General features: G+C 48.0%; 1 protein-coding gene across 1 annotated transcript in view; it reads left to right on the forward strand.

The window, feature by feature from the left end:
- PLEKHG4B (pleckstrin homology and RhoGEF domain containing G4B) overlaps positions 1-16,283 on the forward strand; it is an 84,478-nt gene that overhangs the window by 45,404 nt on the left and 22,791 nt on the right. Inside the window, exons 4-7 of the mRNA XM_045847698.1 lie at positions 2,854-3,045; positions 3,597-3,720; positions 6,630-6,723; positions 12,631-12,717. Of these exons, the coding sequence (XP_045703654.1) occupies positions 2,854-3,045; positions 3,597-3,720; positions 6,630-6,723; positions 12,631-12,717 (497 nt within the window). The remainder of the gene's footprint in view (positions 1-2,853; positions 3,046-3,596; positions 3,721-6,629; positions 6,724-12,630; positions 12,718-16,283) is intronic.

A 16,283-nucleotide genomic window follows, 5' to 3' on the forward strand; every position in this document is an offset into this window, starting at 1 on the left:
GATTGATACTTACAAAACATTCTATCACCACTCTGCAATTCAATTAAAGTTAAAGTAAAGCAATAACACCCTGACCATTGCTTCCAGGTCCTAAACTGTCTTTTATTGTCCATTTCCTTTCCCATTTGTGTTGGGCAGGGAACACACAATCCCACGCACACACTGGGTGACGCTTTGAAAACTCATGTCTGCAGCAAATCCGCAGGTAGGAGACAGTGCTTATGTCTTCAGCCCCATGTGCGTGTACAATACAATCAAGTACATTTCTCCCCAGGGAGGGGTGCTGGCTGTGCAGATGCTTTCGTGGACATTCGGGCACCGTGTCACTGACAGTGCTGTGGCACAGGGTCGCAGACGTTTGACAACAACCAGATGGTGTCTGACAGTCATGCAGGTGGTAGGTTTAGTTTAAACAAACCAGCACTGCCCATTGGAAATGGGGCCAGTTGACTCCTGTGTGTAGAGTAGCACATCTAAGCAGATTCAGGGCCTCAGCATTAAAAATGTTGTATTCTCAAGTAATCATCTTTCTCGGGCCCAGTGGGCTTTGTCTACTCAGTGTCCGGAGACTGCACGTGAGATAACACTGGGGGCTGTCAGGGGGATCTGAAGCTGGAGCTTACTGCCTAGGACAGCGCCCCTTCCCTTCCTACGCCACCTCCTCTCCCTCCTTGCTGATGAAGCAGAACCTACCTGTGTGGGGTGTCTAACAGCCAGGAAAGAAGGAAGACACTGAATAAGTAGAGGCTACTTCCACCCGTGAGGAGGTGGGCAGTGGTACCAAAGGTCTGGCCAGAGGACCAGGACATTGATTACCCAACCAGTGACAGTGGTTGCTTTGCCCTTCACAACCTGCTGTCACTGGAGTCAAGTCTGTGGTGTGGTCCCAGACTCCTTATGTTCATTAACACAGGGAAACACCTCATCTGGAACCCCCTGCTGACACTATGTTAAACAAGTGAAATTTAGCACATTCACTTTTCTGTAGTTCCAGGTGCAGCTTGTCCCTGCAGTTCCAGCATGCTCCTCCTCTGTTCCAGCTTGCTCTTCCTGTGTTCCATCTTGCTCCTCCTCTGTTCCAGCTTGCTCTTCCTCTGTTCCAGCTTGCTCTTCCTGTGTTCCAGCTTGCTCCTCCTCTGCTCCCACTTGCTCTTCCTCTTCTGGCTTCCTCCAGCTCCTGAGACTTGGCTTTGTCTCCTCTTTAAACATAAAATTACCATAATTTCAAAACTATAAATGTAGCATTTCAGAATTTACTTTAAGAATATCATACTCAGATCATTCACTGTTCATTCAGCCAGTAGTAACTGAGTAGCTATTTCTCATTAGCCACCGATGGCTACTGCTTTTATTCCTGGCCACTTTAACGTAATAGCCCCTACCTAAGACCCCTCCTCTCACTGTCTCAGGGTGCAGGCTGAATTCAGGAAAAGCCTACATGAGTGGCCTACTCAGCTATGTCTGATGAGAAAAGCCCTCCGTGAATGTGAGGTCCGACCCCTGTTTGTGAGAGGAATCTTGGGGTTTACTGCGAAACGGGTTTTCCCCTTGGCCGGTGGTGACATGTCCTAGAAAATGTGTGGATGTACATGAAAAAACTTCACTCTCGAGGATACTGTGCGAATGGAGTCCCCGGCTAGTGGAGGGATAAGCAAAATGCCATCCATTGGTCCGTGGAATGAGACCCACCATGGAAAAGAATGGGGCTGTGGCACGGGCAATGTCATGGGTGAACCTCAGAAACAGTTCTGCTGAGTAGAGAAGCCGGACTAGAGAACACAGTTTTGTTTGGTTCTGTCTGTATGATAGGTCCAGAGCAGGTAAATTTACAGACGGAAGGTAGTCAGGCAGTGGCCCGGGGCCGGGGTGGGAGAGGACATCTGCTGCCAGTGGGCATGGCAGGTCATTTTCAAGGGATGAAAATGTTCTAAAGCTGATTTATAGTGATGGTTGCCCCACTTGGTAAAGCTGCTAAGCACCTCTGAATTGTACACCCATGATGTGGGTGAATTTTATGATGTGTAAAACATACCTCAATAAAGCCTTTTTTAAAATATGGGAAAGCCTGCTGTGGACTCCTCAGGCCCAGCTCTGATAAGGACGCCGTGCACAGTTAGTTACACAGTGTTCGCTCTGAGAGAAGGACGAGGCTTAGGGACGGGAAGGTTAAGCCTGGGCTGCTTCACGGTGCCCCTCAGGGCTCAGGCTCCAGCACCCGCTTGCCAGGTCTGACCGAGCCTGTCCCTCCACCCAGGAGGGCGACACATGCCTTGGGCAATTGCGGGACAGCGTTTTGGGTCTGTTCGCTCTGTCTGTGACGTGGCTGTCCTGTGGAGTGCTGTGTGGGTCCAGCGCTGACTGGGGTGCCCCCAAGAGGGACTGGGGCCACTGTCATCCCCTCCATGGTGATGCACAAGTGTGGGACCCCGTCTGTGAGGATGCAGGAGGGCAAGTCCCTGCCTCTCTCATGAGGATGACACCTGCCCTGGGGTGCTCTCACCCTCTAGGGACATAGTTTTACCACGCTCTTTGGAAATCTGTATTACAGAGTAAATCAGGATGACAGCATTCACTATGGGAGGTTTCTCCCCAAGGTCTTCAGGTAATGAGCACTCCTGAAGCGGACTGAAATATTTAACTCTCCTTGTGTGTTTGTGCCCCCCTTCTCAGGAACGAACACGCCTGTCCCAGAAGGTGTGGCGCACTTGCATTCCCACCAGGAATGGGACAGGTTCTCACGGAAACCCACTGTTTTCACTCGCAATTCTATCCTTGTGCCCGTAGCGAGCCGAGCAGCTGCCCTCAGACCGGAGCAATACTTTGCCTTTGACCAGGTCTCTCTCTGTTGTCCAGCCGGTGTCGACGCAGATGGCCGCCGCTCCCAAGGACACGGCCCCAGCAAGTTCCCAGACATGCGTGCTGAGCTGCTGTGTTCTGAGGGTGAAGGGCAGCCCCCCAGCACAGGAGACCTACCCAACCAGGTGCCCAGGCAGGTGCTGGAGATCGACTCGGAGTTGCTGCAGTTGGGGGCTATCAGCCTCCCAGGTGAGCCTGGCTGTCCCGCTCTTTTCAGGCTGCTGTAACAAATGCCAGACAGGGCAGCTTATAAAAATGAATTTATTTCATACAGTTTTAGAGGCTGAAAGTCTCTGATCAAGCAGCCAGCATCATCAGGTTCTGGGGCGGGGCCTCTTCCTGATCCACAGTCGGCACTTCCACTGTGTCCTCACCCGGTAGAAGGGGTCATGGAGCCTTGTGGGATTTCTTATAAGGGCACTAGTCCCATCCATGAGGGTTCCACCCTCATCACCTAAGCACCGTCCCAGGGCCCCACTTCCTAACACCATCAGATCAGGCATTAGGATCTGAACATGTGAATTTGGGGGACACAAACACTCAGATGATAACAGTGGCCATCACTCTCTCAGGCCAGCATGGCCTTCGCCTGCCCGGATGAGTGCCAGGCTCGCCCCTCCTCTCAGATCTCATATCTACGCCAACAACAGTTTGCAGACCCTAGCTCACAACTTCTCAGGCTTGAAGACATGTGCCCCCACTGGGGCTTCCCCCTTTCTCAATGCCTTCCATCTCTGCAGGGACCCGAGACCGCCAGGGGAGAGCAGTCGTGCAGGTCTGCACGAGGAGCCCACTCTGGTCCAGCCAACACACGTCCAGCGCAGAGCTGACCCGCCTGCTGAAGTACCTCCATGGCATCCCCAGGTGGGACTGAGCCAGGTTTCCACCTTTCAGACCCCTTCGGGGATAAGCTCCCGTGAACACGTGTCCTCCTATGAGAGTTTTCATCTATAGCTTCGGGGATTCTCGTGACATGGGCAGCACACCCCTGTCTGCCCCTCAGACTCCTGCTGCCTGGCTCCTCTCTGCCCTCTGCCCCATCTCCCACTCCTCCCTCCGGCACGCCGCGCTGCCCTCTGCTCGCCCTGCCCTCTCCCCGCTGAGCCGAGGCTCTGCCACACACGTGAGCCCTGAGCTCGGCGTTGCTCTGCGTTGTTCGTGGTACTTGCTCTCAGCATTCTTTGTTTACTGGTTCATACTCCACCACTTTCTAAAACATACTTGAACTGGTCTCAGATAAAGATACGAACTGATGTAAAGATAATGCTTAGACTAAACCGGTGAAGAAATCATTCAAATGAGTAGAATCTGGTACTAGGAAGCAGGCAAGACCGACTGGTGAAAATTGGGCCTTCCGTTCAGCCGGGCAGTGCCATGTGCCGCAACAAGAGTGTGCCGGCTCCTCAAGAGAGACGCATCCTCCTGACAGAGTTCTCAGGAGAGCAGGTCTCCTGGATCCTGCGTAAGGATATGGGTATGGAGCAGGTCTGCCTGGCCTTCCTTGGGCAGTGGGTGCGGGTCTCTCCATGGACCAAGGACAGAGACAGAAGAGCTGGAGTCCAGGATGGTTAAAGCGTGTTGTTTAGGGCCCCTTGGTCTCATCAGATGCAGACATGCTTTGGATCGTCCTGCGGCTTCCAGACCAACATCCCCCCAATGGTGTTGGCAGAAGCACCCCCAAAGGAGGATGAGCTCAGTCATAATAAGGACACATGGCCTGTCTTTAAATGCTGGCTGCGAGTTTACCGGCTGGGCGCACGGTGCACCTCAGCATAAAACAGGGAGGTGACAGCTCTCTCCGAGGCACGTAGGAGGGTTAGAAGTAACTCCCTCAGGTGCCTGCACTGAAGTCCAGATCAGGCATTAGGATCTGAACATGTGAATTTGGGGGACACAAACACTCAGATGATAACAGTGGCCATCAATCTCTCAGGCCAGCATGGCCTTCGCCTGCCTGGATGAGTGCCAGGCTCACCCCTCCTCTCAGATCTCATATCTACGCCAACAACAGTCCAGGATTACGTAGCACGCATCATGTGATGTGATCTCGTGTGAAAGCATGCTGCCATGTGATACACGTGTGAGCTCGTGTGAGCACATGGCATGTGGCACATGGTCACGTGATACATCATCACATGTGGCCTCATGTTCTTCATGGTATATCAATGTTCTAATTTAATTTCTTCTGAAACAGCCTAGGTAGGATCAGTGTGGGAACACCCAGGCAGAGGACAAGAGTTAAAATACTCTCCCTAACACTCCTTTTTGCAGAATGGATTCCCCAGTTATCTGCAGGGCACTGGCGTTGCTGCCTTTGGGGAAGGCAGGGATTTCAAATTTGTCCTTCGGCACAGGTTTCCATATATTGAAACTCTCCTGAAAAAGAATCATTTCACTCTCGCATTAGTTTATACCTCGTAAGCCTCAGGTAAAGGATGTCATCTGTTAACAAAGGCTTCTTTAATGGCGGCTGCAGTGGGGAGCTGTACACTTTTGGGGTGTTTGCCCTCAGCATCCTCAGCCCTGAGCAGTGGGCGAGCAGTGCTGTGTTCTCCATTTTGTAAGGAATGCCTGCCAGTCAAGGTTGAGGGTACTTACGGGGTCAGCAGAGCCAGCGCTTGGACCTGGAAATTCAGCCCCCTGCTTTTCCTGCCTGGCCGCAGCAACTTCAGACAGCCCAGCGCTGCTCACCAAGGGAGGCGTCTCCGCCAGCTCAGGGGCTCTAGGAGAAAGCCTCTGTTGAGGAACGTTCCTAAAGCACTGGAGACAAAGCCGTTCTCGGGCGCCAGGGTTTGGCTGGTTTTCTCCCTGCAAGCATTGTGATTTCACTAGCATCCTGGTAGAGCATTGCACTTCGAAAAGCTGAAATCCACGCACCGTCATGGGATGTGATATGTGCCTTCTGCTCTCCAAATGAGGTACCTGAGATGTCAGCAGTGTTAGGAAGAGCACCTAGCAGTGTCTTGTTAGTGGTTGCTGCAAGGGCGCTACAAGGAGCCACGTGTTCTGTGGGTGCACCTTGTCAATGCACTACCATCAAACTCAAAACATACACAAACTCTTAAAACTAGAAAGGATGTCGGTTGTCATTCATCCAACCTGTACAATGAAGGAATCCAAAAACCCGTGCATCCATCCCACACTTCCCTGGGAACACAAAAGGGAAGAGGACATGGTTCCTGCCCTCAAGGAGACACACATGGGAACCCCATGTCCCACAGCTCCCAGCATAGGCGAGTCCACAGTGCTGGGAGGGAGCTGCATTCCCAGCCAGGGAAGGGGGCTCCTGACATGGGAGGGTGAATGCAGACAGGAAGAGAGCAGACATGTCCGTGTAGAAGGAAGAGCACACGCAGCCCCAGGACAGTCAGTCACCTTCCGGTCAGGAGGTTTCACTGACAGAGGCAGGAGAGTGAGGGCAGAGACAGTGTGAAGGGAGCAGGTGCCCCTCGGCCAGAAGACCACACTGACCTCAGTGTGCAGCAGACGGAGAGGCCACAGTGGTGGCAGAAACACAGCCCTGAGGCTGTGGCAGCTCCCCTTGCCTGGAGACGCCACCAGACATGAGTGGTCCATCACAATGAGACCTGATTGCCTGCTTCCACCTGACAAGCAGCTTGACTCCTAAGAAGGCTGATGTTTGTAAAGTCAGGACTCCTCAGTTCTAGACACAGGAGGGTCTGGGTGAGGAGGTCTCATTGAGAGATGGAGAAACTCATCCTGGAAGAGATTTAACCTGCAGTGGTTAACACCATCTGTCTTTCTCTCTCCAGGAAGGAGGTGCGGGACCTGGGGCTGGTCATCCTGGTGGACGCACGCAGGAGTCCAGCCGCTCCTGCCCTCTCCCAGGCCCTGGCAGCTCTGCAGGTGAGTCGGGGTCACTCCTGAACTCATGTCTGAGCATCTTAGGGCTGTGTGGGCTGTGAGCACAGAGCCCTGTTGGGGAAAGTGTCCAGCCCATCACCTGGTCATCACTGCAGGCCTTAACAGCAGAGCCAGCAGGGTCCGCCTGTGCAGGCATTCTGGTGCCATGCTCTGTCTTGGCAGGACTGGTAATGACCCCTTCCCCTCCTCGCATGCCCGTATCAAACATCTGACGAAATCAGGTGCAGAGGTACGCACGTCACCCCACCAGGCAGGGATAGAGGCCTGAAGGGGCAGCTGCTGCTCACTGTGAGGACGGGGACCCTGGACCCTGGGGGCCAGGACTTCTGAGAAGCCTCAGATGGGTTCCAGGGGATTTGTTCAGGTGGTTCGTGGTCCCCCCAGGGAGACCCCATCCTGCATTCTGGTTCATAAGTAAAATGCAGAGGAAATTTGAATCCCTGGAGGGGGGATAAAGGTACTGCTGGGATGTGACAGGGACCCAGGGCCAGGCGGGGCCTGAGAACATCAGCCTCCCTCAGACCAGTGCACAAAGGGCCCTCATGTGCCAAGTGCTGTCCTGGAGTCTGAGGTCAGAGGCCCCTGGAAGCTTCTCCAGCTGCCTCAGCTACTCCCTCAGCTAAAATCTGTCTCTTTAGCAGAGACAGAACAGGTCACTGTCCCTAAGTTTAGGGACGCCAACTGGAAGTTCTTTCCAAGAAAGGCAGAGGCTGGGGCATGTCTGAAGGTAGGTGTTGAGGCCGGGCTGGGGAGGCCAGGCCAGAGAGACCTGGGGAGATTATGGAAACGTCCAGGCAGGACACACGAGGCCTGGAGCCAAGGCCAGGGAGTAGGGTAGACGCGTTAGCAGGAGCAGGGGTGTCCCTGGTTAGGGCACCCAAATGGTGGTGCTGCTCCCGGCCTGGCACAGCAATCAAAGAAATCAAAGGGAGCAGATTCTGGGAGAGGAAACAAGGCCCCTGACCACATGGCACCGCTGAAAGGAATCTCAGAGCAAACCTCAGGAGTGACGCCTGCACCGCAGAGGGATGTGCATGCTCCGTCTTCGCTTTCACCGGGAGAGGCTCACGTTGCATGCCTTTAGAGCCCGCACTCGCTGGTCTGACACAGCAGCGGTCTGACATGCCCGGATCCAGTTTCCGTCAGACAGTTCAGAAGCACGTCATCTCCCACTTGCTCTATTCCCTGCCGTCGGACTCAAAAGTCAGAAACCAGCATGTCATCCACCTCTGTGTTCATATTCTGCTCAAGGCATGGAAATTCCTCCGCGATTCTGGTCTTCCTTAATTACATGCAATTTTACTGTATATAACAGTAAAGACTGAGACATTGCCAAGTGAGATTTTCTAAGAAAATAGGTAAATGACTGCTTTTCAGAAAGATTGTGAGGGAAGTTCCGTTGAAAGATGAAGTGTTGGCGACCCTAGGATTTTCTCCGAGTTCTTTGATTTTGCTAAAAGATTGTTCATCTGAACTCCCCGGTTGGCTGGAATCCACCTGGACAATAAGGCAGCATTTGTTTCTGTCTCAGGAATGCACGTCTCTACAGCGGCTGAAGCAGGTATGCCTCAGGTAATAACATCAGGTCAACACCCATATAAATAGCAACTTGAAAGAAAAGCAACTTTGTTTTTGCCTCCAAAACCAAACTAAAATGTCATCGTTGATGAAAGATTTTGAAAAATGTAACCAGAAGTTTTGATCAAATTCCTAGAAATTTTTTCATTTGCCTCATGTAGCTTGTTGGGAAAACTGTGTGTAATAATGAAAGCCCTGTGGGAGCTCCAGACCCGTGTGCTGTGATGGAGTCCTGGCTAGGTGTCCAGCAGCACCGGGTGCATCTGTCACCCACACGTCCAGGTTCCAGTGCCCTCGTGGAAGCCTTTTCCGAACCTCAGAGGCCAAAGCAGGCAGCTGCTCATGGCCCCACCCATGAAAGCTCCTCTGGAGGGTCCTGGCCTCACTCCCTCTCATGGGGACTCAGCCCCCAACACTTACCCTTGTCCACAGGCAGTCCCTGCCTCCCCTGGACAGTGCTCTGGGAGCCCCACAAGGGGCTCACTGGGGCTGGCAGTGCTCACCCAGCCTGGACCAGCCCTGCCCTCCTTTCCACTGTGTTTCTTCCACCTTCAGCCCCAGGTGGTGGTTTTGGGAGCCTGTTGGGGAAATAGTCCTGGTTGTCATCCTATCTGCTGGGTGCCCTGCCACCCTTGTCAGCCCTGATTCATGGCCCTTAATTCAGAGTCAGTAAATTGTGTCCATGCTGATCACTTTTGTCATTAGCTACCCTGGAGAATATGATGAAGAAGGTTTGAAATTTGTGTTCAAAGGGAGAAAAATTAGAACAACTGTAATAGTATACACAATAAAATATATATATCAAAAAAGAAATTTGGCCCTAGCTGGTGTGTCTCAGTGGGTTGAGTGCCCGCCTACAAACCACAGGGTTGCCAGTTTGACTCCCAATCAGGACACATGCCTGTTTTGCAGGCTGGGTCCCCAGTAAGGGGTGCACTAGAGGCAACCATACATTGACGTTTCTCTCCCTCCCTTCCCCTCTCTCTAAAAATAAATAAATAAAATCTTTAAAAAAAAGAAATTTGTATTCAGAGGAAGCTTTGAAACCCAGTGACTTGCTGCAGGACCCAGGACAGCACCCTCCCCGACTAGAAGGTGGTACTCGAGCTGCAGGCTCCCCATGGCACCCCTCCTGTCTGAGCGCAGGGCCAGGGCCCCTAAGACGGTGGGGTTAGTGCTGGAGCACCTTTCACAGCTGTAAAGGGCTTGGAGAGCTCTGCTAGCAGGTGGTCGTTCTCGGGCCAGTACTGAGGGGTGAGGTGCAGATTCTGGGCAGGAATGAGGTCAGAACCACGTGTATGCCAAGGGTGGGGCTAGCATAGTATCACCACCTTCTCCCACCACCACAAGGTCCCAGACCTGCACCCAGCGTGGCACTGGTTTTGTGAGAAGCTATCCAGGTACCAGGATGAGCCACCTGCGGGTTCCCGCGCTGCACTGTGTTAGGTGCATGGTGTGTGTGGGACCAGGAGCAAAGCGGGGCCTACAACCAGGAAGATGCTGTTGCACAGGCTCTTCCTGAGGCCAGAGGACTGCTACGACTTCTGATCCTTCAGCATCCAATAAAAACTCTAAGATTAAGACCCTAGCCTCAAAGAGACATGAGTGAGCCCTTCATGGGAAGTGTACAAGCTTAGCGACAGCAGTTCCCATGGTGTGTGAGGCCCCGGCAGTCCCGCCTATGGCCCTGGAGCCCCCCAGTTGTCGGTCGGCCTTCTCGGCAGGTCAGACAAAGTCAGCCCAGAACCACTTATCAGTTTTCTTTGTAAGAACAGCCCCTTCCCAGCATTTCTTTGTTTTCAGACTTCCCTTAAATCCTGTACCACTCAAGTGCCACAGGGGAGACTGAGCCAAGAGCAGGATGGTCACTCTCCACCCATACCTCTCCAGAGCATAAGCTGGGACCTTTACCTTGTTATCACAAGTGAGTCTTCATGCTGGTTGAGGAGAGGAATCCAGTCCCACTGTAGCTGCTCACAACACTGGCACCCAGACTGCCGTGGCCTCGACACCACTGCCTGGCATTGGGGTGGGGGGGGTGGGCGGCAGCCTCGAGGTTTGCAGTTTGTGTGAGAAGCGTGGCTATGACCTGGGATTCCAGGGTTGTGTTTCTGTTTTCAGTTTCATTTTTGAGGAATATACAAAAGTGGGTAAGTTCTTTCACAGTGGGCAAAACTATGTAACTTTTTCATTACTACCTCAAGTAACTATGCTTCAAGTTTATTAAATTATTCAACTTTAATACCATAAACAACTTTCCATTTTGAAAGGAAATAATGAATTTTCCCCCCTTGGTGACAGAAATCCTAAGAATTTGCTCATTCCTAATCACCTCCCTCCCGCCGCTCCCCCCAAAACACATAACTGCGAGACACTAATATGGGTAATTGTCATAAGGCATTGACTCTGTTCTCATTTATCTGAGAATTAATATTGATTTTCTTTGCAATAGAACAGACCTTAATAGTAAAACTCCACTCAAATAGGACTATAGGGAAACATAAAACGCTTTGCAAAACTGTAATTTTAATGCATGGTAACTGAAAAGTTTAGCTGAACTGAGTGAGAGAAAGAGGATACAGCTGTGGGATAGGAAAGCAAGACTGGTTCCTCCTTTGGGCTTTCTATGGTTTATTTATTCAACAAGTATTTATAAAGCATCATTCCTAAGAAGCCACTTGACAAAAATGCAAGTATGTGAGATTAAAGGAAGACCAAGAGGACACCAGCTCTGAGGCCCATCCAGTAAGTTTATCTCAAAATAAGGAATTTTCTAAAATCCGTTTATCACTATGAGAAACTTTGAAAAAGTAAAGCTTTAGAGAGGATGAATGAAGAAGCACTATGTAAATAAAAGCATTTGATTGCTAAATGATCTGGCCTCAATATAGTCTAGCAGACAGAAGCCAAGGAGGTTTGATTAAAGTCATAAACACATCAAAATACAAGATTTTTCCACCAGTACGGCTGGAACAATTGTACATCTGTATGCAAAAGAAAAGGGAAAAAATCCTCAACACATACCTCATACTATAGGTAAAAATTAACTAAAAATGGATCATAGACCTACATGTAAAATCTCAAACTACAAAGCCACCAGAAGAACACATAGGAGAAAATATTCATAACCTTGGCTTAGGCAAAGATTTCTTCCCTATGACCCCAATAGAATAATCCACAATAGGAAAAAAAGATAAATTGGACTTCAACAAAAAAATTTAACAAAACTGAAAACTTCTCAAAAGATACTGTTACTAGAATGAAAATACAAGCTATGGACTGGGATAAAATATTTGCAAAACACGTATCTAATGAAGGACTTGTACTCAGAATACTTAAAGTTGCAAGACCCAATAATAAAACAAACAGCCCAATAAAATAGGGGCAAAAGATTTTAACACACTTAACCGAAGAGAATGTATGAATAGCAAAGAAGCGCATGGAAATATAGTCAACATCACTAGTCACCGGAGAACTGCAACTTAAAGCCAAAACGAGATAACACACATACTGCAACGGCAAAACTGGACAGCGACGAGTGCCTGGTATTGCTGGTGGGTGTGCAGGGTGGTCCCGCCACTCTGGAAAACAATGGGCTCTTTCTTTAGAAGTTAAATGTACACTTCTAATAGGACCCAGCAGTCTCACTACTAGCTATGTCCCCAAGAGAAATGAAAACGTACGTTCACGCAGTGTTTACAGCGGCATTACTTATGATTGCAAACGGCTAGAAACAACCCAAATGTCCTTCAACTGGTGAATGGAATGATAAACTCCAGCACTTCCATGCCGTGGAATACTGCTCAGCAATGAAAAGGGATGAACTGCCGACGTTCACCATATGGGTGAATTTCAGATGCACTGTGTGAAGTGCAGAAAGCCAGTACTGTGTGGTTCCATGTATATGGTAACTGGAAAAGGCAAAGTGATCGGAACAGAAAATAGATCAGTGGCTGCCAGGGGCTGGTGGGCTTGACTAAAAAGGAGCATGAAGAAATTTAGGGTATGTTAAACTGTTCTTACCTTCATAGCAGTGGTAGTTACATGACTATAAGTTACATCAAAATGTAGAGGGCTATACACTTAAAAGGGTGACTTTTATTATATGTAAATCAAAGCCAATAAACCTGATTACATTAAATAATTTATAAGGGCAAGTAATTTACATTCAGTGTGAAGGCAACTGCATTTTATGCATTCTAGGTATTTGGGGAAAATATCAAAGTGGAAGTAGCACCAACCAAAATTGGACAATTATATTAACTCAATTAAGTTAAAAACTAGAAAGCTAATTAGTGTTTCTCATTTCAGAACACATCCCCCCCCATAATTCATAGTATTTTACTGTTGGTGGATAAAGAATCAGCATTCAGACCTGACAAGGCTGTAGCAATTCAGGTAATGGCTTTAGACTCTTTTTTTTTCTTTTTTTTTAAATATATTTTATTGATTATGCTATTACAGTTTTCCCAATTTTTCCCCCTATACCCCCCTCCACCCTGTACCCCCCAACCCTCTAGCATCCTACCCCCCTTAGTTCATGTCCATGGGTTGTACATATAGGTTCTTTGAGCCCTCTGTTTCCTATACCATTTTTTTACCTCTCTGTGTCTATTTTATGCCTAATAATTGTGCTGCTTCTTCCCTGTACCTTTTCCCTCCTATTCCTCCTCTCCCCCTCCCCACTGAAATCCCTCCACATGATCTCCATTTCTCTGATTCTGTTCCTGTTTTGGTTGTTTGCTTAGATTTTCTTTTTGTTGTTTTTCTTTTAGGTTTGGTTGTTGATAGTTGTGAGTTTGTTGTCATTTTACCATTGTATTTTTTAATTTTCTTTTTCTTAGATAAGTCCCTTCAACATTTCATATAATAAGGGCTTGGTGATGATGGACTCCTTTAACTTGACCTTATCTGGGAAGCACTTTATTTGCCCTTCCATTTTAAATGATAGCTTTGCTGGATAGAGTAATCTTGGATGTTGGTCCTTGCCTTTCATGACTTGGAATACTTCTTTCCAGCCCCTTCTTGCCTGCAAGGTTTCTTTTGAGAAATCAGTTGATAACCTTATGGGAACTCCTTTGTAGGTAACTCTCTCCTTTCCTCTTCCTGCTTTTAAGATTCTCTCTTTGTCTTTAATCTTGGGTAACTTAAGGATGATATACCTTGGTATGTTCCTCTTTGGGTCCAACTTCTTTGGGACTCTCTGGGCTTCCTGGACTTCCTGGAAGCCTATTTCTTTGCCAGATTGAGGAAGTTTTCCTTCATTATTTGTTGAAATAAGTTTTCAATTTCTTGCTGCTGTTCTTCTCCTTCTGGCACCCCTATAATTTGGATTTTGGAATGTTTCAGCCTGTCCCAGAGGTTCCAAAGTCTCTCTTCATTTTTTTGAATTCTCGTTTCTTCAAAGTTTGGAAGTTTATTTCTTCCTTTTGTTTCAAATCACTGCTTTGAGTCCTGGTTTCCTTCTTGTCACTGTTGGTTCCCTAAATATTTTGCTTTTATTTCATTTTGGATACCTTTCATTTGTTTTTTCATTTTTTGACCAAGCTCAATCAGTTCTGTGACGATTTTGATTACCAGGTCTTTAAATTCTCTATCAGATAGGTTGGCTATCTCCTCATTGCTTAGCTTTCTTTCTGAAGTTTTGCTCTGTTCTTTCATTGGGCCCTATTTCTTTGTCTTGGTGCACCTGATAAGTTGTAAGGGGGTGGGGCCTTAGGCATTCACCCAGGCAGGGCAACCTTCTTTGCTGCACTGCAGCGCTGCCTGTGGGGGAGGGGCCAGAGAGAGAACAGTGCAGCTCAGCTGCTCGGCTCTAGCCCACTTTCCAACAAAGGTGAGACTGGGAGTTTTTCCCACCGTGGCAACCTCTGTAGTCCACAGTCAGCTCTGAGTCTGTTTCCCATTCAACCAGCCCCACCTGCATGGTCCGTTGCCTCGCTGAGGATTCTTACCCGTCTGTTTGGTCTGGTTGACTGTTTCTTTAATTCCTTGGTTGTTGGAGTTCCATGCAGTTTGATTTTCTGGCACTTCTGGTTGTTTATTGATTTTAGATTGATCATTATCTTCCTTTTGGTTATGTGAGGAAGTGAAAGGTTTCTACCTACACCTCCATCTTAGCTGGAACTCTGGTTTTAGACTGTTAACATTAGATATGACTCCAAGTGATGCATAAAATTAAATATTAAGGCACCCAGATGAGATAAAACATATGAAAGAATTTGTGTCAGTTCTGGTCTTACCCACAAAGGAGCCCAGAGACCTGTCTCTGACCCTTCAGTTCTTTTTTTTATTTTAATAAGATCTTATTTATTTATTTATTTATTTTTAAAGAGAGGGGAAGGGAGGGAGAGAGGGAGAAACATCAATATGTGGTAGATTCTGGCATGCCCCCTACTGGGGACCTGGCCCTCAACTGAGGCATGTGCCCTGACTGGGAATAGAACCGATGACCCTTTGGTTTGCAGGTGGGCACTCAATCCACTGAACCACACCAGCCAGGGCGACCCTTCAGTTCTTGCAGAAACTGTGCAGAGCCTAACATCAGAACACTTTGAAAATCTGATCTTTCTTCTCCACCTCAGCTATTTTCTTTCCTTCTCTTTCTTTTTGATTCTTTCTCTTTTATCTGGAAACTTCTTCACTTTGTCTTCTTTCTTGAAGGATATTTTCAGTAGATAAAGAATTTTGACTTCATGGTAGTTTTTCTGTTTGTTTTTCTAGCACTTTAAAGATGTTGTTCTATTATTTTCTGGCCTCCCTATTTTCTGATAAAAAATTCATAGTAATTCAAGTAATTGTTTGTCTATAGGAAATATGTCATTTTCCCCTGGCTACTTTCAAGATTTTTTCTTTATCTTCATCAAATTGACTATAATGTAACTGGGTATGTTGACTTTTTTTTTCATATTTATCCTGTTAGATATGGCTAAAATTTTATATCTATCGCCAAATTTAAAAAGTCTCAGTCATTATTTCTTGAAATGTTTTTTTCTGCCTGATTCCCTCCTCTCTTTCTAGGATTTCAATTACACATACTAACATCATCTCATAGGTCTCTGAGAATGTGTTTTTTAAAACATTTTTTTCTCTCTCTTCTTCAGGTCAGGTTGTTGCCACTGATCGGTCTTCAAGGTCACTGACTCCATACTCTCATCTCCATTCAGCTGTTAATCCCATCTAGTAAATTGTTTAGTTCAGATATTGTATTTTTCAGCTATAAAATTCCCAGTGGGTTTTTAGATATATTTTCTATACCTCTGTGAGATTTTCTATCCTCTCATTAATTGCAAGCATTTTTCCTTTACATCATTGAGCATAGTTATAATAGTTCCTTAAAGTGCTTATCTGATAATTCCAGCATCTGGGTCTTCTCTGTGTTGACCTCTGTTGGTTGCCTTTTCCTTTGAGAATGAGTCACATTTTCCTGATTGTTCATGTGTCAAGTAGTGTTGGATGGTGTTCTAGACTTTGTGAATACCCTATTGTAAAGACTCGGGATTCTGTCAGAAACCCCACACAGTTTTATTTTAGCGTGGATTTAACTTGGTTAGACTCAGACTGAAAACCGTCCCTGGCACACGTCCAGCGCAGTTCTTGCCTTCAGCCGCCGGAAGCCCTCCCCACACACACGTGGTTCAGGGTCAGAGTTCACAGACATCTGGAGCTTCCTTTCCCGGCTTTCTCCCTTGTGAGAATTGATTTTCACTTTCCACCCTGTCTATCCTTTGATCTTTTGGGCCAGAAAGATGCCGATTTTCTATCAGCTTCAGCCACTCCAGTCTCACCACTGGCAGCCTGCCTTCCCACCAGAGCCACAGAACCGGGACACTCCCTCCATGCCTGTCCCTTCATCCAAGTGCCAGTTGCTCACAATAAGCCTGGCTTGTCCCCCTACCCCCACCCAGAGCTTCCAGACTGTCGTCGTTGCACTTTGTCCAGAGCGTGTGGTTTTGTGTGAGGGG

Source organism: Phyllostomus hastatus, unplaced genomic scaffold (assembly GCF_019186645.2).
Source record: "Phyllostomus hastatus isolate PE091 unplaced genomic scaffold, TTU_PhHast_1.1 phas_contig_58, whole genome shotgun sequence".
Lineage (NCBI taxonomy): Eukaryota > Metazoa > Chordata > Mammalia > Chiroptera > Phyllostomidae > Phyllostomus > Phyllostomus hastatus.